Raw genomic sequence first — 27,905 nt, 5'->3', positions numbered from 1 at the left:
TTAAATCTCATGTTTTATGCTTTCTTTGTTCTCATTCTTGTTTTTCTGGTGCACATTCTAAAGAATTTTCTTTGAGAGGGTCATTAGAAAGTAAACTTCTGAGTCCTTATACGACTAAAATGCCTGTTTCTCTTCCCCCACTTAATGTTCCCAGGTGGTCCAGGGTTCAGACTTTTTTTTTTGAGTACCAGGGTTCTAGGAAACAACCTCCACAGTTTTCTTCAGGGCCAATTCTTTCAATGTAATTTTTTTCTTCATCATGCCCCATATTTTCCTTTATGTTGGATGATTTTTTTGTTGCTGTTCCATATTTAAGATGAGGGTATAAGGGACTTGTTTATTGAAAGGCTTCTCTTTTTTGTGAGTAGATAGGATGTTAGCTCTTACACTGGGAATCCTTGAAAACCAGTTTTGCTTTGGGGTGCCAACACCCAAACCGATCAGCTAAAGTTAGAAGAGAGCCTCAAATGTTGTTCCCCTTCCTCCACTCTTGGAGGAGAAAGTCCTGATTCAAAGGAGTGAAAGAGGACACTCTTTCACATAGATGGTTTTCTGTTACATAAGTAGACCTTGCCCTTTCCTCTCTCTTTTTAAGAATTGAAGTATAGGTGACACAATGTTAACGTTAGTTTCAGGTGTACAACAGAAGTGATTTGAGTACTCTGTGATGCTGTGCTCACCACAAGTGTAGCTGCCATCTGTCACTATACAAATGCTATTAAAATACCGTTGACTATATTTCCAGTACCATACCTCTCATTTCTGTGACTTATTCATTCCAAACTGGAAGTATGTATCTTCCACTTCCTTTCACCCATTTTGCCCATCCCCCTAATCTCTTCCCCTCTGGCAACTATCTTTTTGTTTTCTGTATTTATGGGTCTGTTTCTCTGTGTTCATTTGTTTGGTTCCAGAAATAAGTGAAATCATGGTATTTTTCTGACTTGTTTCATTTAGCTTCACTTGTTTCACTGTCTAGGTCCCTCCATGTTTTCACAAATGGCTAGATCATTCTTTTTTTTTTTTTTTTTAATTTTATTTATTTCTTGGACAGAGACAGATCACAAGTAGGCAGAGAGGCAGGCAGAGAGAGGAGGAAGCAGGCTCCCTGCTTAGCAGAGAGCCCGATGCGGGACTCGATCTCAGGACCCTGAGATCATGACCTGAGCCGAAGGCAGAGGCCTTAACCCACTGAGCCACCCAGGCGCCCGATCATTCTTTTTTTAAAGCTGAGTGATGTTCCATTATATATATGTATGTATGTATGCAGATATATATCTTTATCCATTCATCTGTTGATGGACACTGGGGTTGTTTCTATAGCTTGACTATCGTAAATAATGCTGCAGTAAACATAGGGTGTGTATATCTTCTTGAATTGGTGTTTTTGTTTTCTTTGGTTAAATACCCAGTAGTGGAATTACTGGATCATACGATATTTCTGTTTTTAATTTTTTGAGAAATCTTTCTACTGTTTTCCACAGTGGCTGTACCATTTTAAATTCCCACCAACAATGCACGAAGTTTTCTTTTTCTCTGTATCCTTGCCAACACTTGTTATTTCATGTCCTTTTGATTTGGCCATTCTGACAGGTATGAGATGATATTTCATTACGGTTTTGATTTGCATTCCCCTGATGATGAGTGATGTTGAGCATCTTTTCACGTGTCTCTTTGCCATCTGTAAAAAATGTCTATTCAGGTCCTCTTTCATTTTTAATTAGATTATTTGTTTTTTGATGTTGCATAGGTTCTTTTGTATAATAACCCTTTACTGGATATATCATTTGCGAACATCTTCTTACATTCAGTAGGTTGTTTTGTTGTTTTTGTTTGTTGCTGGTTTCCTTTGCTGTGCAGAAGCTTTTTATTTTGGTGTAGTCCCAGTGGCTTATTTTTTGCTTCTGTTTTCTTGCCTGAAGAGACAAACCCAGTAAAATGTTGCTAAGTTTGATGTCCAAGAAATTACTGCTGAGGTGCCTGGGTGGCTCAGTCGGTTGAGCCTCCGCCTTCAGCTGGGTGGTGAATCCCAGGAGATCCCGCTGAGCAGGGAGGAGCCTGGTTCTCCCTCCCTCTTCTGCAGCATCCCCTGCTTGTGTGTGCTCTATCTCTTGGTATCTAATGAATAAATAAAATCTTTAAAAAAATTACTGCCTGTGTTTTTTTCTAGGAGTTTTAAGCTTTCATGTTACATTTAGATTTTATATTGAGTTTATTTTTGTGTGTGGTGTTACAAAGTGGTCCAGTTTCATTCTTTTGCTTGTAAATCTCCAGTTTTTCTAGCACCATTTATTGAAGAGACTGTCTTTTCCCCATATATATTTGTTGTAGATTGACCATATAAATAAACGTGGGTTTATTTCTGGGTTCTCTGTTCTGTTGATCTGTGTCTATTTTTGTGTTAGTACCCCATACTGTTTTCATGATTATAGCTTGGTGGCCTTCCTTTCTTTCATTCCTTCCATCCATCCTTCTTCCTTCCTTCTTTCTTTCAGTTTTATTTATTCATTTGTCAGAAAGAGCCCACACAAGCAGGGGGAGCCTCAGGTAGAGTGAGAGGCAGGCTCCCTGCTGAGCAAGGAGCACGTTATAGGACTCCATCCCAGGACGGTGGAATTCTTTTTTGGTAGTGTCTTTTTGTGGTTTTGGTATCAGGATAATGTTGGCCTGGTGGAGTATATTTGGAAGTTTTTCTTCTTGTTATATTTTTTGGAATGGTTTGAGGAGAATAGGTGTTAACTCCTTAAGTGTTTAGTGGAATTCACTTGTGAATCAGTCTGGTCCTGGCCTTTTTTTGGTGGAAGATTTATTTATTTATTCATTTGTTTATTTGACAGAAAAAGATAACAAGTAGACAGAGAGGCAGGCAAAGGCGGGGTGGGGGGAGGGGCAAAGCCCCTGCTGAGCAGAGAGAACCTGATGCGGGGCTTGATCCTAGGCCCTGAGATCATGACCTGAGCCAAAGGCAGAGGTCTAACCCACTGAGCTACCCAGGCACCCCTGGAAGTTTTTTGATTACTGATTCAATGTGGTTACTAGGAATCAGTCTACTTAGATTTTCTATTTCTTCCTGATTCAGTTTTGGAATATTGTATATTTCTAGGAATTTATCCATTTTCTTCTAGACTGTCCAATTTGTTGGCATACACCTTTTTTATAATAGCCTCTTAATAGTCATTTGTATTTCTGTGCTGTCAGTTCTTCTCATTTTTTTCTGATTTTATTTATTTGGGTCTTTTCTCTTTTTGAGTCTGTGTAAAGGTTTATCAATTTTGTTTGTTTTTATACTTGGTTTCATTTTTTTTTTTTTTTTTTTTAGTATTTATTTCTGCTCTGATCTTTTTTATTTCCTTTATTCTGCCAATTTTGGGCTTGTTCTTTTTTTAGTTCCTTTAGGTGTAATGTTAGATTGTTTGAGATTCTTCTTGTTTCATGAGGCAGGCTGTATTGCTATAAATTTCCCTCTTACCAACTGTGTTTGCTACGTCCTAAAGACTTGACTATTGTGTTTTCATTGTCATTGGTCTCCATGTATTTTTCAGTTCCCTCTTTAATTTCTTCTCTGACCCATTGGTTGTTTAGTAGCATGTTGTTTAGTCTCCACGTGTTTGTGTTGATTCTAGTTTTTTTTTTCCCTTTTATTTTTATACTTTTAAAAAATATTTTATTTATTTGAAAGAGTGAGCTTGAGCAAGTACGGGCAGGAGCTGGGGGGAAGGGTAGAGGGAGAGGGAGAGCTGACATAGGACTGGATCCCAGGATCCTGAGATCATGACCTAAGCTGACATCAGATGTTTATTAACCAATATCTGATGCCCTTCTAACGAAGGTTACCCTTCTAACCCTTCTAACCCTTCTAACGAAGGTTACGAGGGTGCCCTTCTAACTTTTTTCTTATAGTTGAGATACAGTTTTACACTGTTGTGGTCAGAAAAGATGCATGATATGATTTCAGTCTTAAATTTGTTGAGACTTGTTTTGTAGCCTAATGTGTGATCCATCCTGGGAGTGTTCCATGTTTATTCTGTTGTAATAGGATGGAACGTTTTGTATATATCTATTAAGTCCATTCAGTCTAAAGTGTCATTCAAAGACACTGCTTCCTTACTGATTTTTTTTTTTGCCTAGATGATCTATCAGTTGATGTAAGTGGGGTGTTCAGGTTCCCTGCTTTTGTTTTACTGTCAGTTTCTCCCTCTATGTCTGATACATAGATATTTACAATTATTCTATCATCTTTGTATTGATATTTTTATCATTAGGTAATGCCCCTTTGTCTCTTGATACAGTATTTGTATTGAGGTCTGTTTCACCTAATGTAAGAATTCCTTCTCTGGTCCCCCCCACTCTTTCCATCTGCATAGAATATCTTTTTCCATTCCATTATTTTCAGTGTGTCTTTAGGTCTGAAGTGAGCCTTTTGTAAGCGTGTATTGCTGGGACTTGTTTTTTGTCTATTCTGTCAGTCTGTGTCCTTCATTTGGACCGTTTAGACCATTTACATTTAAAGTAATTGTTGATGGGATACTATTCAGCCATCAAAAAAATGAAATCTTGCCATTTGCAATGACATGGATGAAACTAGAGGGTATCATGCTAAGTGAAATAAGTAAATCAGAGAAAGACAGTTATCATATGATCTCACTCACATGTGGAATTTAAAAAACAAAACATGATCATATGGGAAGGGAGGGGAAAATAAAACAAGATGAAATCAGAGAAGGAGATGGTCACCTAAGTTTGAATAAATTCTGAAAGAATTTCATTTTTACTACTCCATGTTAATATATATATGTTGTCATATTTTGTCTTTTTGTTTTGTGAATTCCTCTAATTTTTTAGATATAATTGACTATTTTGTCTTTCAGCCTTCATACTAGCTTTGTAAGTAATTGCTCTACTATCCTTATGTATGTTTGCTTTTACTTATGAAATTTTTCCTTTCATAATTTTCTTCTAGTTATGGCTTTTTCTTTTCCACTTAAGCCTCTAGCGTTCTTTAAGGCTGGTTTAGTGGTGATGAACTCCTTTCATTTTTGTATCAATAACTCTTTATCTCTTCTTCAATTCTGAATGATAATTTGCCAGAGAGATTATTCTTCGTTGTGTATTTTTTTCCTTTCAGCATTTTGAATATGTCATGCTACTTGTTTCTGGCCTGCAAAGTTTTTGCTGAAAAATTAACTGATAGCCTTCTGGGGTTTTCTTTGTACATAAGTGTTTTGCTCTTAATGCTTTTAAAATTCTTTTATTTTTAATCTTTGACATTTTAGTTGTTATGTGTCATGGTGTGGAACTCCTTAGGCTCATCTCTCTCTCTTCTCCTTTTGGGACTCCTATAATGCAAATTTTGTTCACTTGATGTTACCTGAGAGATCCCATGACCTATCCTCTTTTTTTTTTTTTAAACTGTTGAGTTGGGGTGCTTTCCATTAGTACGTTTTCAAGAATGTTGCTTCTGCATCTTCTAATCTACTGTTGATTCCCTGTACTGTACTTTTCATTTCATTTACTCTTCAACTGTATTTTTTCCCCCATATTTTCTATCTCTTTGTTGAAGTTTTTACTGAGTTCCTCCACTCTTCTCTCCAGTCTGGTGAGCATGACTATTTCATCAAAGTCTTTGTCAGGTAGATTGGTTATCTCTGTTACATTTAGCTCTTTCTCTGAGGTTTTGTCTGTTTGGAGCATATTCCTGTCTCCTCATTTTGCTTGAGTTTCTGTGTGTGTTTTCTAGGAATTGGGCAGAACAGCCCTTTTAAAATTGAGGGGCATGGTCTTGTGTATGGTTGTCCCTTTTGTATACTGTGTGTGTGCCCAGTGACTTTTACTGGCTGGGGCTTTGGCTGGTGTGGGCTCGGGGTCCTGGGGCACTCTGCTGGGACTGGCCTGGTGGGATGTCTACAGCTGAATTGGGCATGGGCCAGGGTGGTCCCAGAACTCTTTGTAGAGAGTGTGCCCTGTCAGGACAGCTGAAACTGAAGTGACTGGAAGCAGAGGGAGTCCTGGGGTTCTTTATGCATAGGCACTCCGGCAGGATGACTGAAGCTGAAATAGGCAGTGGCTGGGGTAGTTTGAGGTTCTCTGAACAGAGGTATACTGGCAGGGTTCCTGAAATTGAAACAGTAACAAGGTTGGCTGGTCTGGGATGGCCCATGCAAAGGTTCCCTGGCCTAGATGGCTGGAGATGAGGCTGGGCACAGTGTGTGTATGGGGGGTGTCCCAGGGTGTTCCCTGCCATGGGTTCCTTGGCAGCGTGGTTGGAGCAGAGGTGGGTATAGGCCAGGGATTCCTGGGGTACTTTGCACAGGGGGTGTCCTGGCATGTTTCTCCTTTTTTAAAAGTCCTATTTCTTATTCCCATTTCCAGCTTACCTTTCTTCACTTGGGGCTTTTCTGGATTGGGATGGGAATGAGATTGGATTTCTTTGTCCCATGTACTTTCCTACCACCTTTTAGGTTGTGGTTGGTGTCTAGAAACTTAACTTGAAATGAAACTTTTTGGTTAAAGATAACGTAGGTCGTATGCAAACATTGATTCCAATAAAAGAATAAAGTTTTAAAAAAATTTAAATATATAAAGCCACAAGGAAAGGAATTATGGGTGAAATGATGAGCAACAAAATTTGGAGACTAAAAGGGAATGTTGTATGTGACTTAGCAGACCTAATAGACCCAAATGAGAGACTAGTGTAATAGTGTTAATCTACTCTAGAATAAGAGAATATTGAAAAATGGCAGAAGTGAATTTATATATCCTGTAAACGTACTGAAAACCCTCAGCCTTCTTCCCCTGCTCAGCTAGTAGAACATGACAGAGCTCGGCCTTTACCCTTCAGGTCCAAGATTGGAAGAATCTTTAGGTGATCTGACTAACACATGAGGATAGACCTAAAGATACTGACATTGGTGGTTCCTCAGTTAAATGGCTCAGCCTGATCACTCACTTTAAATGGTGCCTCATAGTTTGACAACCTTTCTAAATGGCTGTGTGGTCTGTCACTTAAATGTGAAAATCTGAATAGGTCTCTTAAGATGAAAACTAGAGCTTAAAACTAAAAGAAAAAAAGACAATTGGGAAGAATCGTCTTAGGCAGGTAGACGTTAAAAAAAAAGTAGCAATCTCCTTAGAGAGGTAGAGTTTTGTGATCATGGAAAAACAGGATAGTCTATAAAAGCATAATTTAAACAGTTAAAAATAGCATTTGAAAATTAAAAATATGAGTGCAAAACCAAAAATCTTAATAGATGGTTCGCAAAATAAAGTAGAGAATGTTTCTCAGAAGGTGAGGGGTGGGGGAAGGAATCAGAGGTAGGAAATACCAGAGGAGAGTAAAGAATTAGGAGGATCAGTCCATGGCACTGAAGGATGTGAGTTCTGAATAGGCAAGGTCCACTGAATGGCCAGTGCGGTAGATAAAAAATAGACAACTGGAAAATTTCAGAACACTGGGGACAGAAGAAGAACTTGGAATCTTCCAGGCCAAAAAAAAAAAAAAAGCCAGACAAAGGAATCTGAATGGTTTCAGTCAATATCAAAATTGGAGGCTGGCAAGAGGCAGCATTGTCTTCAAAACTATGAAGGAAAATTATTTTCAACTATAATTCTGTATCTAGGCTAGTTGTCAAACATGAAGATAAAGGTATTTTGAGATATAGAGTGTTTCAATATTTATCTCCCTTGTGTCTTTCCACCAGAAGATTTGGGAGAATATACTTCAACGAAAAGAGGAAAGAAGATTGAGGAGAAATACAGGGTACAAGAAACAAGAAATCTAATGAGATAGAGGCATAGGGAGCCATGGGATGCCAGTGAAAGGACAACATAGGATGACAGATGTGTATGATTGTTGTAGACAGTCATAGATGACAACCAGCTCAGACTGGAACAGATAAGAATTCTCAAAGATATTCTTCAAGATGAAACTATGTGTTTGAATTAACATCTGAGAAAAAAAAATTAGGAAACTATTGGAAGATTGAATTAATGACAGGTGTAATAGAGAACACAAAGCAAATGCAGTGATAAGACATTAATTATGGTAAGAACGAAGGATTGTGCAGGAAAGGAAAAGTAAGCCTAGCTTACTATGTGGCTTAGTTGTGAATTACTTTTACAGAGTCATAGTAATGGAAAGACTGAGTGCTGATCTAACTCTGTGGTTATCAGTGGGGGTGATTTTTGCTCCCCTCAGGGAACATTTGGTAATACTAGGAGATCTTTTTGGTTGTTTCACCTTGGGTGGGGACATCTAATGGGTAGAGGATAGGGTTGCTGCTGACCATCATCCAGTGCACAGGAAAGCTCCTTCCAGTGTAGATTTGCCTGCTTCAGAATGTTAGTAGCACTGAAGTTGACAACCTAACCAAAACTGATAGAATTTTGTTGAGTGGGTGGAGAGATCAGAAGGGGTTGTAGAATGGGAGTGGGAATAGAGTTAATTCCATAATGGAAATAATGCCCCAAACTGAGAAAATAAAAACCAGTGTTTGTTTTAGAGATGTGTTAAGTAAGATAAAATCAGATAAAAGGTTAGTTTTTTGCATTGCTGTTTGTTCTGTTTTACCATCCAGTGGCTATTCTGAGACTTAGCAGTGGTCTGTGTCAGAGTTCAGTTCACAAAGTTGGTGGTATGCTGTTTGTTGTCTGATCCAAGCTTGTGTAGCTTGGGCTTGAGCCTTGTTCATAAACAGTTTCCCAGGACCATTTTCCTGAGCTGCTTCTCTTTTGCTCTCTCCTTGCTACTTACTGGCCTTTTGGGTCTGTCCTTTTGGGTTCTGTAGCCAGAGAGCCACTCTGGTGTTCACACTTCATGTGTTTCTGCTTATGTCTGAGACTGAGCAGCTGGATGTTAGAAGAATAAAAGCTGTGGAGATTGGTCCTACTCTCTTGGAACCACACAGTTCTTAGGATTCAAGATGAAGTTTCCTGTCCCTTAGAGTTTTAGCCTCTGTGGGTCTCTGTTAAAGCCACTCTTGGAGCCACCTCGAACCACGATGGCATTGCTTGGGGGCTGGGGCATGGGAGAAAGGAGAAAAGAAAGGAAGAATTTTCCTATCTCCAAGTGTTAGGAGATCTGCTTAGACTCCTCTCTCCATCCTTGAGGCAGAATTAGAAAGCTTCTAGGGCTGTCTCTGTTCGTGCTGGTGCTCACCTCCAAACCCCAGTCCACCCAGGCGACACTGGAAGGTGGAAAAATGGTAAATTCACTTGGAATACTGGCTTCCCCAGTCTTCCTGCTACTATTTACTTTTTATAGTCCTCCAATAGCTGCTCTGTGCATTTTGTTAAGGTTTTAATAGCTGCATTTTATTGGAGGGACAGAGTGGATTGTGCGTGTTTCATCTAACCAGAATAGGAACCTATGTAAGCATTTAAACATTACATTATAACTATCAATATTTCACTTTCAGAGTATTGTTAAACAAATTACTAGACCATGGGAATAAAAATATACAAGAATAGAGTACATTATCTCAGTGAACTAATTCAGAGGAGTTTGTGGACAATAATAGTAAAAGCCAGATAATTGTAAAGGAGTGGGAGTCTGAGTGTATGTAAATTTGTTCAGAGGAGCCTGGTGTGTCTACATAAGAGTAGTGTTAGTAAATCATGAAGGACAAATCAGGAGTTTGCTAGATGGACAAGGAAAAGGAAGTAGATATAGTATGTGGATGATAGTTTAGGACATTTCCAAGAATTTGGTATCGCTGGGTATAAAGAACTTTTAGAGTAATCTAAGAGGTTATGCAGGTGAGCAAGGACTGGATCTCAAATGCCATGTAGAAGAGTTTTGATTTTTGTATTAGCTAATGCCATCAGAGTTGCATGTTACACATTTTCTTCTTAGTATATATGCTCTTTAAGTTCCCTTTTCCTCAAAGTTTTTCTGTATTGAAATGTAGATTATTTTACCTACATTTGTCTTAACATTTACATATTCATTCCTCTGTGGAAATGTTAACATTATTTTTATAATTTAAAAACATGGTTTTGAGGTTGATTTGAAACTCAGAAACCTGCCAAGAATATTTGCTAGTGAATAGTGTGAGTGATGAAGCTGGGTGATACTAAGTTTTAATTTTTTAAAATAACTCAAAAACCAATGGATTTTTTTTTTTTAATGTAGTTCAGTCTTCTCTCTCGAGGTCATTACCAAACAGGAAGCAGTTGGTGATTGCCTAATGAGTGCTGTAAATCCCTAAGTTCACTTAGTTTTTTAAATTCTGACTTGTTGCACAAAGAGGGGTTTGTTATCTTCATCACATACAAATAATAAAGTGTATTTTACATATGTATGTAGTATATATACTATATATACAGAATATTTCCAGCTCCCTTCAAATGTACTTGGAAAAGACAATTTGGGATTTTAAAAAGTGAGTATACTTTATTTTGAACTCAGATTCTGCAGATGAGGTTATCTGTTCTATTAATGAACAGAGTTGATTTCTTTAATGTCTCTTTATAATACTTTAAATGTGGAGATTAAGCACCTAACATTTTTCCTGTTTGAATGAATGAAAATATTTGTGTATATCCTTAGGAGGGCTCTTAAAAAAATTCTATTATGAGTGAGATGCCTGTGATAAACTTTTTTTTCCAGACTCCTCTACCCTGTACAACATTGGTGCCATAGTGGTGAGCATAGCTGCCTTCCAGACTCCTCTTACTATAATAATTTCCCCCAAATTTTGCTTCCTTGATCAGCACTGTTCTTGGTCCCTTTTTTATGTTGTGGGGTCAGGGGTGAAGCAGTTAAGTAGGTTAAAATCATTACAGTCTGTAAATGTAATTTTAATATGTTTTTTGTTTTTGACAGCCGATTTATTTTGCATATTCCCAGCGAGGAAAGAGACAATGCTATCCGAGTGTGTTTTCAGATTGAGCTTGCCCATTGGTTTTACTTGGATTTCTACATGCAGAACACACCAGGATTACCTCAGTGTGGGATAAGAGACTTTGCTAAAGCTGATATCCTTTTATTATTATGACTGTCTTTCACTATTGCTAAGAAAACATTTCAGCACAGATTTCTTTTGATCGCCTTTGAGATTTATGAGTTATTAGGTGAACATACTTGATTTCTAAAAACTGTCAAATATGAATAGTAGGCAGAATTTAATACTATTTTTATTTTTATGTAGAGGACCCCTTGAAATGTGCACTGATGATTAGAATTAAATTTGATTTTTCTCTTTCAGAAATAACTAGCCTATTTCTAGAACTGACTTGTTATTTTTAGTTTATTCTTGCTGTTCCATTTAATCAGATGATCTTTAATTCACTACCTTTCTGGGACAGAAATTCTTAAATAATTATTGAATACTTAATGTGTTAAAAGCAGTGTTTTTAGTTTTGTGGCAAGTACAAAGAAGTCTTTGCTTTTGAAGTTTCTTACAAATAAGATGGAAACTTATTAATTTCTCAGTTATCAAAGATACACTTGGAAATTTAAGATTATTATTGTAATTGTTATTTTTTTAAAAGATTTTTATTTATTTATTTGATAGAGATCACAAGTAGGCAGAGAGGCAGGCAGAGAGAGAGGGGGAAGCAGGCTCCCCACTGAGCAGAGAGCCCCATGTGGGGCTCCTTAGTTTGTACTGAGGAGACAGTTCTTATGGGGACACATTAGGAAGAGATGGCAGGTATATAGGGATTATTTGTGGGTTCTTAAACCTTGAGCCAAACTGATTTTTATTCTGTAAGTCATTGTTTTTAACTATAAATCATGTATTCCAATGGAATTACAATCACAAATTCACTAAACTGTGCTAGAATTGGAATAAGAATGAAAATAATCCTTGTACTCAGCTCCCTATAATTTTCCCTGAGCTCCATGAAATAAAGACACCTTCCCCCCAACCCCAACTAGGTCACTGTAGAATATGGACGTAACACTGATTGTTCTAAATATGTTAGCCATAAAACATTTTTGAGCAAGGTTAAGGAATATTATGCAAATCATTTGAAAATGGTATTCAAGAAGACTTACTTGGCGGGATAGGTTAAACCATAGGATAGGTTGTCAAATTACTTGACATTGTAGCAATAAGGTCCTAAGCCATAGTAGAGGGACTAAACACTGAAGAGACATTTCAGTGGTGGAAATGATCAAGCTGATTAACTATGAAGAAGTAAAAGAGGAGGGTGCTGTGGTGGCTCAGTTGGTTAAGCGACTGCCTTCAGCTCAGGTCATAATCCTGGAGTCCCAGGATCTAGTCCCGCATTGGGCTCCCTCCTCAGCCAGGAATCTGCTTCTCCCTCTGACCCTCTCCCCTCTCATGCTCTTTCTCGCTCTCTCAAGTAAATAAAATCTTAAAAAAGTAAAAGAGGAGTCAGAGGGGGATATAAGTTCTATTGAACACTATCTTTGTTAAAGCCTTGGTCATAGATTTCCATGGAGAAATCATGAAGGATTTGGCTTTTAAGAAGCTATAATCTAGGTATAGATTGTAAGGAGTTATCTCTGTTCCTGGTGTATTTTTGTTTTCCTCTGGTAAAGCTTTTAATGGAAGAAATAAACATTTAATTAAAATTTATATATAGATTCTAAAAAGCCTGTGATAACTTTAAAACTCATAAGGGGTTTTCGTAAACATTTAAAGCAGACTGTTAATGGGAAGTACCTTTCCAGAATGTTAGCAAGCCTGTCTAGAATTGTAGGGCTTCATGGAATGGTTGATGTTGTATCCATACTTTATTCTTTTTTCTCCCTTTCCCCAATTGAAGGCATTGTATTGAGATTATATTAATTATATTGAGGTTAACCTAGTGCCTGTCTAATTACAATGTTGTCATAGATGGTTGATTTTTGGGGGGCTCTTTGATGGCCTCTGTAATTTTCACTTCAAGTATAAAACCAAAATAAAAATTTAAATATAAAGCTTACAGAACTTAAAATATGTTTTCATTTTTTTTCTAAAGATTATATTTATTTATTTGACAGAGATTACAAGTAGGCAGAGAGGCAGGCAGAGAGAGAGAGGAGGAAGCAGGCTCCCTGTGGAGCAGAGAGCCCGAAGTGGGACTCGATCCCAGGCCCCTGAGATCATGACCTGAGCTGAAGGCAGCGGCTTAACTCACTGAGCCACCCAGGCGCCCTAAAATATGTTTTCATAAAATGAATTAATGTGGTTTTTTAAAACAACTAGCTGCCAATCACAGCATGAATATAATGCTTCTTTGAGGGTATTTTGATATGCCTGTACTACCCGTTTTTGCACATCTTTCTTTTCTATGTCTGTTAAGAAATTTTTTTTTTTTTTGTGCTGGGATATTGTTTGATCCTAATGCATCTTTCGTGTATTGACTTTCTTCCATTTTTGGTAGCCCACAGCGGTTAGAGTAGTACTAGTATCAGTATGGTCTCTGAAATCAAGTTGTAGTACTTGATATATGTCATCATCCAGATGATTGAAAATATGCTCATAGTACATGTTTTTAGGTTAACATCAAAATAAAAACACAGAATATATGTTTTCATAGAGGACTTGAGGAACCTTAAGCATATATCCTTGGTTTGAGAAACACTCAAAAATTAGAATTTTTCCCACCTTTTTCATAATTAACAGTGTTGTAGTGATGAGACATTCGATGACATGGAGAATTGGAAGGCTGAGCATATACTTTACAGGTTTAGGCTTTATTTACTTTAAAAAAGTAAGTTTTTACACTGTCCAATATAGGGGGACCATGCCCAATTTCTTTTGAAAGAGGCTATTCTTCCTTAATACCCAGAGTTAGTATTTCTTTGATTGTTGTTGGTTTTTTTTGTTTTGTTTTTATTTTTGTTTTTTTTAAGATTTTATTTATACTTGTTCAGGAGGAAACAAATGTGGAAAAAATAAATAAGGGGAAACTTAGGTGAAGATTTGAGTAATTTCATTTAAATTCGTAGTTGATTTAAATAGGTTTCTATCTGTATATAAGTACTCAAGCTATGTTTAGAGAGAGGAGCTTCCTTAACACTATGTATACTCTTCAGTCATTGTCCATTTTTGCTGCCTCAAGGTGAAGATGTGGAAAAAGTTTTGGATGAGTGGAAGGAATATAAAATGGGAGTACCAACCTATGGTGCAATTATTCTTGATGAGACACTTGAAAATGTGAGTGTAATAAAAGATTTTTAGTGCAGTGATCAGCTGTTTTCATCTTATTAGTAAAATATGTGTTATTTTGTTCTAAACAGGTTTTAAAATAGACTTTAGTGCTAAAAGGCCAAATTTTGCATATTTTGTTTGCATTCTGTGTCTTACTATTTTCTACTTGTAGTATGACTTAATGCAAAAATAAGTCATTTAATTGTTGGAGAAATACTTTAAAATGGTCAGAATGCCTGCCTTCACACTAGTAGTGGTTTAGTCAGACTCTTAGAAGATATTAAAATCAAGTATTGTATAAAATTATTGGTTATAATAGTTACTTGAAGTAAGGAGAAAGCAAGTTTTATATTAACCTCTGCTTGTTTTTATAGGTACTACTGGTTCAGGGGTATCTAGCAAAATCAGGCTGGGGATTTCCAAAAGGAAAAGTAAATAAAGAAGAAGCTCCTCATGATTGTGCTGCTAGAGAGGTGAGTTCCTGCAGTTTGAAATCTAGTAATATTTGGTGATTATGCTTTGAGTGTGCTTTTTAGCCATGGAGATTTATTGTTTGGACCATCAAATCCTCTTTCTAGAACTTGACTGCATGAAGTAATTTATCTTATATAACGATGCTTTTGCCCATATCTCTTCTATTATTCTTCCCTTAATTTGTTTCCATTTTCTTTTTCTTTCCTTTTTTTTTTTTGATTGTCTTTTTCTTTCTTTATTTGACAGAGAGTGAGAGAGAGAAAGAGGCAGACAGAGAGAGAGGGGAAGCAGGCTCCCCACTGAGCAGAGAGTGCAATGCGGGGCTTGATCCCAAAACCCTGAGATCATGACCTGAGCTGAAGGCAGAGGCTTAACCCATTGAGCCACCCAGGCGCCCCTCCATTTTCTTTTTTGCCCATTTTTAATTGTTATCTCTAACTCCTTTCTATTTTGATGATATATTCTCTACCCTTTTTTAAGAGTTGGATTTGTAATTGGTAAAACATTTTGGCAATTACAGTCCTTGTTTTACATTTATAGTCTTGGCTTCCAGACACAATTTGGGCTTTTCTAAGAAATTTACGTTTGTTGCTCAGAACCCTCTCTAGCTTCCTGTTGTCTATAAGATGAAATTTAATTCTTTTAAGTATTGAAACTCCCTCCCTTATCCCCAACACAAAATTTAGCTATTCCTAAATTTGTCTTTGTTCTCGGTCAGAAGAATTTATTCTCTGTCTCTGAATTTAACTGCTTTGTTTCAGTTCTAAACTTCGCCTATATTATTTCCCTAACTGGAAGTTTCTCTATTCTTCCTGCATATTCAAATCCTATCTAGACCCAGCTCAAATGATCTTTTTTGCCTGAAGGATTGCCACGAAGTAGCTCTGTATCCAGTATCTGAGTTTATTTGTCAGTGAGATTTAGAGTGAATAAATTGTTTTTAATTGAGGTATAGTTGACACACAGTGTTATATTAGTTTCATGTGTACAACATAGCGATTCAAGTCTAAACATTATGCTATGCTCACAAGTGTAGCTGTCATTTGTCACCATACACTGTTATTAAAATACCATTGGCCATATTCCCTATACTCTACCTTTCATCCCTATGTCTTACTCAGTCCATAATTTTAAGTCTGTACTACCCACCCCCTTCATCCATTTTGCCCATCCCTCAATCCTGTCCCCTGTGGAAACCATCAGTTCTCTATTTATGGGCCTGTTTCTGCTGTTTGTTTTTTAGATTTCACATATAAATGAAATCATAGGGTAATGTCTTTCTCTGTGTGACTTATTTCACCTAACATAACACCCTCTAGATCTATCCATGTTGTTGCAAATGGCAAGATCTTTCTTTTTTATGGCTGGGTAACACTCCTGTGTGTATGTGTGTGTACACACACCGTGTCTTTATTCAGTCATCTGTCAAGTCAATGCTGGGGTTGCTTCCATGTTTTAGCTATTGTGAATAATGCTGTAATAAACATAAGGGTGCATATACTTTTCCAAATTAGCGTTTTTGTATTCTTTGGATATATACCTAGTAGTGGAATTACTGGATCATGTGGTTATTTTTATTTTTAATTTTTTGAGGAACCTGATACAGTTATGCACAGTGGTGGCACCAGTTTGCATTCCCACCAACAGATGCATGGGAGTTTCTTTTTCTCACATCTTCACCAGCACTTGTTATTTCTTGTCTTTCTGATTCTAGTCATTCTGTAGAGTGGAAAATTTCTAAAGTTTATTATTAATTAAAATGCCATGTTTTTAAAAAATTAATTCATGAGCATTACCCTATAATAGTCTCGGAACTTTTATAAGTTATTGTCTAGACATTTGCTTGGTATTAATTATGTATTACTTGTGATACACTGTGGACTGTATTTTTTTTTTTTAATTATTTATTTGACAGGTAGAGATCACAAGTAGGCAGAGAGGCAGACAGAGAGAGAGGGGGAAGCAGGCTCCCTGCTAGGCAGAGATCCTGATGCGGGGCTTGATCCCAGGACTCTGGGATCATGACCTAAGCTGAAAGCAGAGGCTTAACCCACTGAGCCGCCCAGACACCCTGAGGACTGTATTCTTATTTATCAGTTCCTTGGTCTCTTACTGCACTACATCTTATCCTTGAAATTTGAGACCCTGAGCTATAAAGAAGCATGATATAATGGAAAGAAAACTAGCCTAGGAGTTGAAAGATTTTTTTTTTCCTGTTACTATATGAGAATTAGTATTCTAATTCATATATTAGAATTCTCATATATGTTAGTAGCCTAGAGACTTAGGGTGAGCTACTTAATTTCTCTGTGAGATACACATTTATTAAGAAGAGTTATGTAAGGACTTAATAACTTGAGGTGAATCTAAGGTATTAGTGATTAACTTTGAAATATTTTTGGGATGGCAATATAGATTTTGTGGCAAATCTCATTTTGATCTGTTGCCTTATTATTTTTTTAAATTCAGTGTTTTGCTGCAGCAATGTTCACCACCTGGTTTAAGTTTGGATATAATTATTAGTGAGCAATAATAATTAAAATTCTTATAAACTACTAGAAGTTATTTAACACAGAAAAACCATTAATGGTTTGCATTTTAAATTTAATATAGAACAGCTAATTGAAGTAAGTTTTTTTTTTTTTTTAAGATTTTATTTATTTATTTGACAGAGAGAGAGAGATCACAAGTAGGCAGAGAGAGAGGAAGGGAAGCAGGCTCCCTGCCTAGCAGAGAGCCCGATGTGGGGCTCGATCCCAGGACCCCGGGACTACAACCTGAGCTGGAGGCAGAGGCTTTAACCCACTGATCCACCCAGGTGCCCCTACATCTGATTTTTTAAATGGTTGCCTCTGTTATATAAAGAGACAAAAATTTTGAGATTAAGGTTGCACATTGTATCATGGCCTGAGTGGCTTAAACAACAGAGATTTATCTCTCCCAGTTCTAGAGGCTCCCAAGATAAAGTTGCCTGCTCATAAGGTTCATGGTGAGGGCTCTCATCCCAGCTTGCACGTGGCTGCTTTCTCACTGTGCTTATGTGGTCTTTCTTGGCTGCCTTTGTGAGTGCAGAGTGTGCCATGTCTCTTCCTCCTCCTCTTCTTCTTCTTCTTCTTCTTTTTTTTTTTTTTTAGAGGTTTTATTTATTTTTTTGACAGATCACAAGTAGGCAGAGAGGCAGGCAGAGTTGGGGGAGTGGGAAGCAGGCTCCCTGCTGAGCAGAGGGCCTGATGTGGGGCTTGATCCCAGGACCCTAAGACCATAACCTGAGCCAAAAGCAGAGGCTTATTTACAACCCACAGAGCCACCTGGGTGCCTGTGTTTCTTCCTCTTCTTACAAGGGCATCAGCCCTATTGGATTAGGCTCCCAACCTTATGACCTCATTTTACCTTTATCATCTCACAGGCCCTCTCCCCAAACACAGTCACATTGAGGGTTAGGCCTTCAACATGAATATTGGTGAAATAAAGTTTTAGTTCATAGCAGTTGCTGTTTTGAGTAATGAAAGTGTTCACCTAGTGGTCCTAGTCTTGTAGTGTGTCCTTCTGCCACTTGATGGTGCTGCAGTACTGTTCGGTGGTAGTAGGGGGAGGATGTATTGTCTGTAAGTTTTAGTTTAAAAGCAGATTGGGATATTACCACAAACTCCTCCAAAAAATAACAATGTTTCTTTTAATTTTCCCTTGTATTAATCTATAAGGAGGAGTTCTGTCTATTTTTTTTTTTGCTTCCATTATCTAGGCTGATGCCTTAAATGTTTTTTCTGGGACTTTAAAGTTACGCAGTTCTGTCATGGGTGCTTACCCTTTTAAGTTGCTAATGACAAATTAATTTGGTTTATTTTAGTTATGTTACTGTTCTTATTTCATTATCTATGGCTGTCCAGGAGTGTTTTGTTATAGCAGAATCTGACCCATCTTATAAGGGCTGTGTCTGTGGGCTGAACTGAAAGAAGCAGTGGCAGCCTTCTCAGTGACAAGGTGTGAATATAACTGTCAACAGAAAGCTTAGTGCCATCATTATAGTTTCCAACCCTTGACCTTTTGGTTCACCGTTGTTAATTGGGTTCTGATTACTTTTATTCAGTGAAGTAGATTTAGGACAAAGATGTGAAAAATGGTTTCTAGATACTGTTCAAAGGATGCATTAGGATAGCCTCAGTGTATTTTTTTTTTTAAAGATTTTATTTATTTATTTGACAGACAGAGATCACAAGTAGGCAGAGAGAGGAGGAAGCAGGCTCCCTGCCGAGCAGAGAGCCCGATGTGGGGCTCCATCCCAGGACCCTGGGATCATGACCTGAGCTGAAGGCAGAGGCTTTAACCCACTGAGCCACCCAGGCGCCCCACCTCAGTGTATTTTTATTGTTTTTGTGAAACACCAGTTGTTGCACAAGCAAATGATACTTGGCAATTCACTTGTTTTGGGACTTATTTTTGTTGCTTGTTATATAGCAAAACAGTACATTTTATTGTAATGAAACCTACTTTATTATGCATTTAATCCTACGTATTGTGATTTAATCTTGATAGAATTGTACAGAGCAACTATTGGTGGATTTATTCTACCTCTTCCTGTAAGTTTATAAAAGGACAGTAGGCAGAGGATTTCTTTATCTGTCTTTGCTGGTGCTTTTTCAGCACATTTTTAAATCTTACTTTAGGAATTTTATCTGATATCATTTGGGAAGTTAATCCTTTTCTGTGTGCTAGGAAAATACAGAAATGAATTTTATCCACAGAAGATAATATTGAAATTTTTGTCTTTGGTATCTTTATATGTAAGTGAGTTACTAAAAACTTTTCCCAGTAAGTCTAATGAGAGTGGATTCCTAACTTTAGAGGCAAATTGATTATTAATCATTTTTAGAATTGAGATATTATATCTGTTACTTTATTATACTTGTTATAAGTTTGGTTGTACAGGGTTTGAAGCTGCCTGTGTTTAGTGCTGATGGCTTTTTATTTTGCTTCTTATTTTACCACTTCCTTCCATATGATTCCAGCTATAGCCGCCATCCCCAGATCTCTAAATGGAATGCCTTTTTCTTCTTATGTGGCTAACTCCTGTTCATCTTTCAAGTCCCAGCTCAGGTGTATCTAGCAGAATAGGATGCTTTCCATGATACCTTCTCCAGATGACCACCCCATTTCACAACTTACACCTTAACCCAGAGCTGAGTTATGTATTCTCATAGTACCCTCCTACCTCTTGGCATGTATGTCCTGATTACAGCTATTTTCTTTTTTAGGCTGAGCTCCTTGAAGAGCAGTGCTTGCACTGTTAATTCCTGAAGCCCATGCATCCAATAGTAGTTGTTAACATACTAAGCACACAGTATATATTTGAGTGCACTAAATATATTGATAGAGATAATTTTAGGTAGTATAGAGAAAAATAATACAAAGAATGGATTTGCCTGCTAACATTTTGCCATATGTGGTTTTTTACATTCAGTTATATATGTGCATATGGCTTTTATTTACAAGTGGGTTTTGGGGGAGGGGGCAAAGGGAGAAGGAGAAACAGACTACCTGCTGAGCAGGAAGCCTGATGCAGGGCTTGATCTCAGGCCCCTGAGATTGTGACCTGAGCCCAAAGGCAAACGCTTAACTGACTGAGCCACCTAGGCACCCCAGTTTTTATTTTATGTTTTTTTTTTTTTTTAAAAGATTTTATTTATTTATTTGACAGACAGAGATCACAAGTAGGCAGAGAGGCAGGCAGAGACAGAGAGAGTGGGAAGCAGACTCCCCGCTGAGCAGAGAGCCCGATGTGGGGCTCGATCCCAGGACCCTGGGACCATGACCTGAGCTGAAGGCAGAGGATTTAACCCACTGAGCCACCCAGGTGCCCCTTATTTTATGTTTTTAAAAAGATTTAGAGCGAGCACAGGAGCAGGGGGAGGGAGGGGCAGAGAGAGAAAGAATCCCAGGCAGACTCCCCGCTGAGCTTGGAGCCTGAGGCAGGGCTCAGCCGCATGACCTGAGCCAAAATCAAGAGTCAGACACTTAACCGACTGAGCTACCCAGGTGCCCCTTAAGATTTATTTATGTATTTTAGGGAGAGAGAAGGTGTATGCACACGCACATGAGCACATGTGGGGAGAGGCTGAAGGAGAGTCTAGACTCCAACATGAATGTGAAACCCCACCCAGGGTTCGATCTCATGACCGATCGTGAGATCACAACTGGAGCCAGAACCGAGGGTCGTATGCTTAACCGACTGTACCACCCAGACATCCCTTGGTTTTTATTATTGTTGAATAATTTTGGAGTAAATTGCAGACATCATGCACCTTAATCCCTTAATACTAATGCAGATAAGTTTTAAGAACTAGGAAGTTCCCTTATGTAATCACAGTGTAGTTATCAAATTCAGGAATTTAACTTTGGTAGGTGTTGTTATCTAATAGGTTTTTAATGTTCACATTTACCGATTGCTCCATTATGTTCCTTTTCAGCAGTTTCAACCCCTTCCCCATCCAGGATTCTCTTCCAGTCTCAGGCATTGTGTTTGCATTACATTATTACATATCTTCAGTCTCCTTTAATTTGAAAAATTCCTCAGTCTTCTTCAGTACTTTTTTTTTTAAGATTTTGTTTATTTGACAAAGAGACATAGCGAGAGAGTGCACAAGCAGTGGGAGTGCCAAGCAGAGGGAAAGGGATAAGCAGTCTTCCTGCTGAGCAAGGAGCCTGACAGTGGGGCTTGATCCTTAGCAGCTGAGTCACCTAACAGCCCCTCAATATTTATTTTATTAAGCATGTGTGTAGTTAGATACTATTTGTAACACAAAGTTAACAGGTTTTGCTCACAAGGAACTTGGATTATACTATTTACTTTCAGCATAGTTTCTCACATACAGACTTACATGACTAAGTGTGTATTCTTATTTGTTATTATAAGTACTGTTCAGGGAAGGAAGCTAATCAGAACAATTTAATAATGTTTATATATGTGTATATATATGTGAAACCATCATTCAGATCAAGATACAGAGTATTGCCAGCACCTCAGAAGATTCTTTCCTGCCCTTTCTCAGTCAATACCCAGTTTTCCCACACCTCCTAGAGGGAAGCAGTACTTTGCCTTTTATCACCATTGATTAAAATTGATTAGTTTTGATTAGTTTGATTAGTTTAATTTGATTGATTAGTTTTGCTTGTTCTTGAGGTTCGTATTAAAAGGATTTTGTGTTAGGTACTTTGTTTTATGTTTTTGTCTCCATGTAAATCTGTGAGATTGAGTTATACTGCATGTATCGTTTGTTGTGTTTCTTTTTATTGCTCTTTAGTATTCCAGTGTACAGATAGTTGCAGTACTTTATTTCTTATGCATTGGATTGTATCCATCTTTTGGCTATTATTATTAATTTTTAAAGATTTTATTTACTTATTTGAGGGGGAGAGCAAGCATCCAAGTACAGAGGGAGAGGGAGAAGCAGACTCCCTGCTGAGCAGAGAGCCTGTTGCAGGGCTCTGCAGGACCCTGAGATTATGGCCTGAGCTGAAGGTAGACACCTAACTGACTGAGCCACCCAGGGACCCTGCTTTTGGCTATTATTAATAAAACTGTTCCAAGTATTCTTATATATCTTTGTTGAGGTAAATAAGCTCTCATTTCTCTAGGTGTGGCTTAGTCATAAAGATGATGTAAACCTGTTGCCAGTAGTTTTCTGGGTGGTTGTACCAGTTTACATTCCTACCACCTATATATGAAAGTTCTAGTTATCCAGAACAACATGAGAAATTCCAAAATTTTATCTCATGTTTATGGATTGGAAGAATTAATATTGTTAAAATGTCAATACTGGTAAAAGTCATATATAAATTCTGTGCAATCCGTGTCAAGATTCCAATGGCATTTTTTAATAGAAACAGGAAAAAACAGTCCTAAAATTTGTTCAGAACCATAAAAGACCCTGAATAGCCGAAGCAATCCGGAGAAGAACAGAATGGGAGGCATCACACTTCTGGTTTCAAGCTACTGTAAGACTTAGGTCATCAAAACAGTATGGTACTGACAAAAAAATGGATCAGAGGAACAGAATTGAGAGCCCAGAAATAAACCCAAGCATGTACGGTCAACTAATATTTAACCCGGGAGCCAAGAAAACACAAGGGAGGAAAGATGGTATCTTCCGTAAATGGTGCTGGGAAAATTAGTCATTGACAAAATAATGAAACTAGATATATGTCTTTTTTTTTTTAATTAAAGATTTTATTTATTTATTTGTCAGAGAGAGAGAGGGAGAGAGAGTGAGCACAGGCAGACAGAATGGCAGGCAGCGGCAGAGGGAGAAGCAGGCTCCCTGCTGAGCAAGGAGCCCTATGCAGGACTCGATCCCAGGACGCCAGGATCATGACCTGAGCCGAAGGCAGCTGCTCAACCAACTGAGCCACCCAGGCGTCCCCTAGATGCATGTCTTAATGCCACTCATAAAAATTAACTCAAAATGGATGAAAGAATTAAATGTAAGACCTAAACCATGAAACTTCTAGAAGGAGATAAAGGAAAAAAGCTCGTGGACTTGGGTCTTAGCAATGCTTTTTTTTTTTTTTTTTAAGCAATGCTTTTTGAATGTGACACCCAAAGCACAGGCAACAAAATAAAAAAACGAGTGGGACTACATCAAACTGAAAAGCCTCCGCAAAAGAAAGTGCCAGCAAAGTAAAAAGACTACAGAATGGAAAAAAGAAATTTGCAAATTATATAGGGGTTAATACCCAAAATATATAAAGAACTCCTAAACACAGTAACAAAAAAACCCCCCTACTAATCCAATTAAAAATGAGCAAAAGACCTGAATAGGCATTTTCCCAAAGGAGAGCTACAAATACCAACAGGTACATGAAAAGGTATTCAGCATCACTAGTCATTAGGGAAATTGCAAATCAAAACTGCAAAAAGAAAAAAAAACACAATGAGGTATCACCTCACACCTATTAGAATGGCCGTTATCAAAAAGATAAATGTGAAGATGTCAAGATAAGGGGACTGATGGTGAGATTGTAAACTGGTGTAGCCACTATGGAAAACAGTATAGAGATTTCTCAAAAAATAAAACTACCATATGATCTAGCAATTCCCCTTCAGTTCCACTATATTCAAAAGAAACTAATATTCTAATTTGAAAAGATACTGTGCCCATGGTCGCAGCATTATTTATAGTAGCTGAGAAGTGGAAACAACTTAAGTGTCCCCTGACAGGTGATAAAGAAGCTGTGGGGTATACACACACACACACACACACACACACACACACACGCTACACACACAAAATGGGTATTATTCAGCCGTTAACAAGGAAATCCTGCCATTTGTGCAATATATATGGACCTTGAGGGCATTATGCTAAGATTTTGAAATAAGAGAAAGACAGATGACGTGTGATCTCAGTTATATGTGGACTCTAGAAAGAAAAAACAAAGAAACAGTCTCAGAAGAAGATCATATTTGTTGTTCCCAGAGTGGGGATGCGGGGGGGAGGGAGAATTGGAGGAACATGGTCAAAAGGTACAAACTTCCTATTATAGATAAGTGGTAGGGATATAATGTACAGCATGATGACTATAGGTAACCACTGCTATAAGATATATATAAAAGTTGTTAAGGGAGTACATCTTAAGAGTTCTCATCACAAGGAAAAAAAATACTTTTGCCTTTTCCCTTTTACTGTAGCTGTATGAGGCAGTGGTTGCTAACTAAACTTAAGGTGGTAATCATTTCACAGTATATGTATGTCAAAGGATTATGCTGTACACTTTAAGCTTATACAGTGATATATGTCAGTTATATCTCAATAATAGTAGGAAAACTCTTAACGGTAATTTTCACTGTATACAAATATCAAATCATTAGGGGCGCCTGGGTGGCTCAGTCATTAAGCATCTGCATTGGCTCAGGTTATGATCCCAGGGTCCTGGGATCCCAGAGAGCCCTACATCGGGCTCCCTGCTCAGTTGGGAAGCCCGCTTCTCCCTCTCCCACTCTCCCTGCTTGTGTTCCCTCTCTCACTGCCAAATAAATATTTGTTTGTCAAATAAATAAAATCTTTAAAAAACACACAAGTATCAAATCATTGTGTTGTACTACTGAAACTAATGCTTTTTAAAAGTTTTTATTCATTTATTTTTTGAGAGATAGAGTGGGGGAGGGGAAAAGGGGGAAGAAGAGAGACCAATCTTTTTTTTTTTTTTAAAGATTTTATTTATTTATTTGATAGAGGGAGAGAGATCACAAGTAGGCAGAGAGGCAGGCAAAGGGAGAAACAGGTTCCCCGCTGAGCTGAAAGCCCAAGCCCGATGTAGGGCTTGATCCTAGGACCCTGACACCATGACCTGAGCTGAAGACAGAGGGTTAACCCACTGAGCCACCCAGACACCCCCGAAAGTAATATGTTATCCATTAATTATATTTCAATGAAAAAATTTTAGCCATTCTGATGGGAATGCAATGCTTTATCATTGTATTTTTATTTGCATTTTCTTGAAGTTAAATGATTTTGAGCACATTGTCATGTTCTTATTGGCTATTTGAATATTTTCTTAATTAAGTACCCACTTGTATATTACCCATTTTTTAAAAGTTGGGTTACTTCTCTTGACACATAGGGCTTTCTGATATATTGTGGATTGTACTGTTAATGTCTTCTGGTTTATGTCTTCCCTTTGATGAAGAGAAGCAGTTTCCTGTATCATGGATGTGCAAACTTTTAGGTATCTCAGTCTTTTTTTTTTTTTTGGTGCCGCAGTCTTAATTGTTATAGTTATAAATCTAATATCTATCAAGGTTAATATATAATCAAAAATGTTTTTAATCTCTGTCTCAAACAGTAGAGTAGACCTTTGTTTTAAGTAAAAGGAAAACTAGAGCATCTGGATTTTGCTTTAATGTGAAACATCAGATAACATATATGCATTGTGAAATAAATCCACATGATTGATGGTTTTAATTACATTGTCCTATGTATATAAATGTTAAGATATGGGGAGGTATGAAACTTTTGTCACGGAGCTTCAAAATATTATTCTGGGAAAGATACATAGTTTTGCTCTGTTTGAATGTCACTGATCACCTTTAATAGACTGTTAACTATGTATACCTACAATACTAGGTGTAGATATAAAGAAACATAGGACAACATAGGACAAACATATAAAAAAAATAGGACAATACCAGATGTAGATATAAAGAAACATAGGACAATTTTTTTCCAATACCACATATGTACTTAGGTACCCAGTCTGACATTCCCAGAAGTAGGAAATACAAATGTTTCTCATATTCTATATACTTATAGAACATTTTTCAAGTGAGTATATTCACCTAGCTTTTTTATTTTTAATGAGGAACAGGAGGTTTAGCATGCTTAGGGATTTACAGAAATGGTAACAAATGAGTTGCATATTGTTGAGGAGCTTAAATTGGGAGTCCTAGATTACACATGTCTGGGAGAAGGATAGCCGTGCCTTTTTTGAGGAATGTAGAAAGAGGTGCATGAAGTGACAAAGAGGGAAGAGACGAATGAGCAGGAAAAGCTCCTACATACCTGTACCTTTTAAGAGATTCAAGCCTGTCCATGTGTTTTAAAGATTTATTTATTTGACAGAGATCACAAGTAGGCAGAGAGGCAAGCAGAGAGAGAGAGAGGGAAAGAGAGGAGGAGGAAGAGGAAGCAGGCTCCCCGCTGAGCGACAGCCAGATTTGAGGCTAAATCCCAGGACCCTGGGATCATGACCTGACCCGAAGGCAGAGGCTTTAACCCACTGAGCCACCCAGGTGCCCCTGTCCATGTGTTTTAACATCTTTTGTCCCACTGAGTGGTTAAAAGATGCTGAAACCAGAGGAAAGGGGAGGAACTAGGAATGTGTAAAAGATCCAAAATGGGTTCTAGCCACTGAGAATTCAAAGCCTTTTTGATTGGTGGGGGTGAAGTGGGGGAAGGACTTTGTCAGAGTAATACAGATGTTATTTGAAGGAGAACTTTTAAGTCCAGAAGAGACCAGTGGTTTAATCAGAGTAAGTGTGGTTTCTCTAATTGAGGGAAGAGGTGAAGGTTAGATGTAATAATAGTTTCTGAGATTTATGTTCTCCCAATTCCTTCTCTTCCAGCCCTTGAGGCACTGCTGAGGGAAGGCAGTTTTAGAACCATGAGTCTGTTTCACTGGTTTTCAGGTTTTTTTGCATTCATCTCCCCACCCTGCCAACCCCAACACATGGGGTTGTAGCTGTACTTTTGGAATCTGTGCGTTTAAGTTTTAGTACTAATCACAATTTCAGTTTTCATTAAAAAAAAATTTTTTTTTTTAAGATTTTATTTATTTGAGAGAGAGCAAGCAAGAGAGATAGCACAAGCAGGGTGGGGAGGTGCAGAGGGAGGAGAAGTAGACTCCTCACAGAGCAAGAAGCCCAGTGCAGGACTCTATCCAGGACCCTGGGATCATGATCTGGGCTGAAGACAGATGTTTAACCAACTGAGGCATCCCGGAGCCCAAGAAACAGTTTTATATGTGTAAGGCAATTTTTAGTTTGTAGCTTGGTGTATGTTTAGATTTGTAGATGCTATGAATAAAATCCATATATGGTCCCAGTATGTACTGTTCACAGACTGGGAACTGTTGCTGTATTCTAACATTATAAGAGTTATGGACTCAATTACAATGTATGTGTGTGTTGGGGGAGGGGTGCCATTCCTCACACCAACAAGCAGTTGTCAGACATTGGCTTGGGTATCCTACAGTTCAACTCAGTTCTGACTCTGTCTACCTGGAAATGTCATCAGATTCTTCAGGTTAAGGGCTTGGTCCTACAAGACTTCCTTTTACTTCAGATGACAGTTGCAATTTGTTGTCTTCTGTGCATCTAACCTATTGGGGGTTCCAAAGACACCCTCCTTGGGTTTAATTTGCTAGAGTGGCTTTTAGAACAGAGAGAAACATTTTACTTGATCACCAGTGTATTTAAAAGGATATATAGGGGCGCCTGGGTGGCTCAGTGGGTTAAGCCGCTGCCTTCGGCTCAGGTCATGATCTCAGGGTCCTGGGATCGAGTCCCATATCAGGCTCTCTGCTCGGCGGGGAGCCTGCTTCCTCCTCTCTCTCTCTGCCTGCCTCTCTGCCTACTTGTAATCTCTCTCTGTTGAATAAATAAATAAAATCCTTAAAAAAAAAAATAAAAGGATATATAATTCAAGAACACCCAGATGGAAGAGGTGCAGAGGGCAGGATGTGGGGAAAGGTTGCAAAACTTCTGTATTGTCTCCTAGTGTACCACTCTTCCAAATCTCCTCATTCACCAGACCGGAAGTCGTGCCCCCCCTT

General features: G+C 38.0%; 1 protein-coding gene across 1 annotated transcript in view; it reads left to right on the top strand.

Moving 5' to 3' along the window:
- Nucleotides 1-27,905, top strand: part of DCP2 (decapping mRNA 2) — a 52,223-nt gene that overhangs the window by 6,504 nt on the left and 17,814 nt on the right. The window contains exons 2-4 of the mRNA XM_044264146.1: nucleotides 10,823-10,974; nucleotides 13,984-14,111; nucleotides 14,480-14,578. Coding sequence (XP_044120081.1) covers nucleotides 10,823-10,974; nucleotides 13,984-14,111; nucleotides 14,480-14,578 — 379 coding nt within the window. The remainder of the gene's footprint in view (nucleotides 1-10,822; nucleotides 10,975-13,983; nucleotides 14,112-14,479; nucleotides 14,579-27,905) is intronic.

The sequence above is a fragment of the Neovison vison genome, chromosome 1 (genome assembly GCF_020171115.1).
Source record: "Neovison vison isolate M4711 chromosome 1, ASM_NN_V1, whole genome shotgun sequence".
Classification (NCBI taxonomy): Eukaryota; Metazoa; Chordata; class Mammalia; order Carnivora; family Mustelidae; genus Neogale; species Neogale vison.
This window is presented reverse-complemented; position numbering and strand designations above follow the sequence as displayed.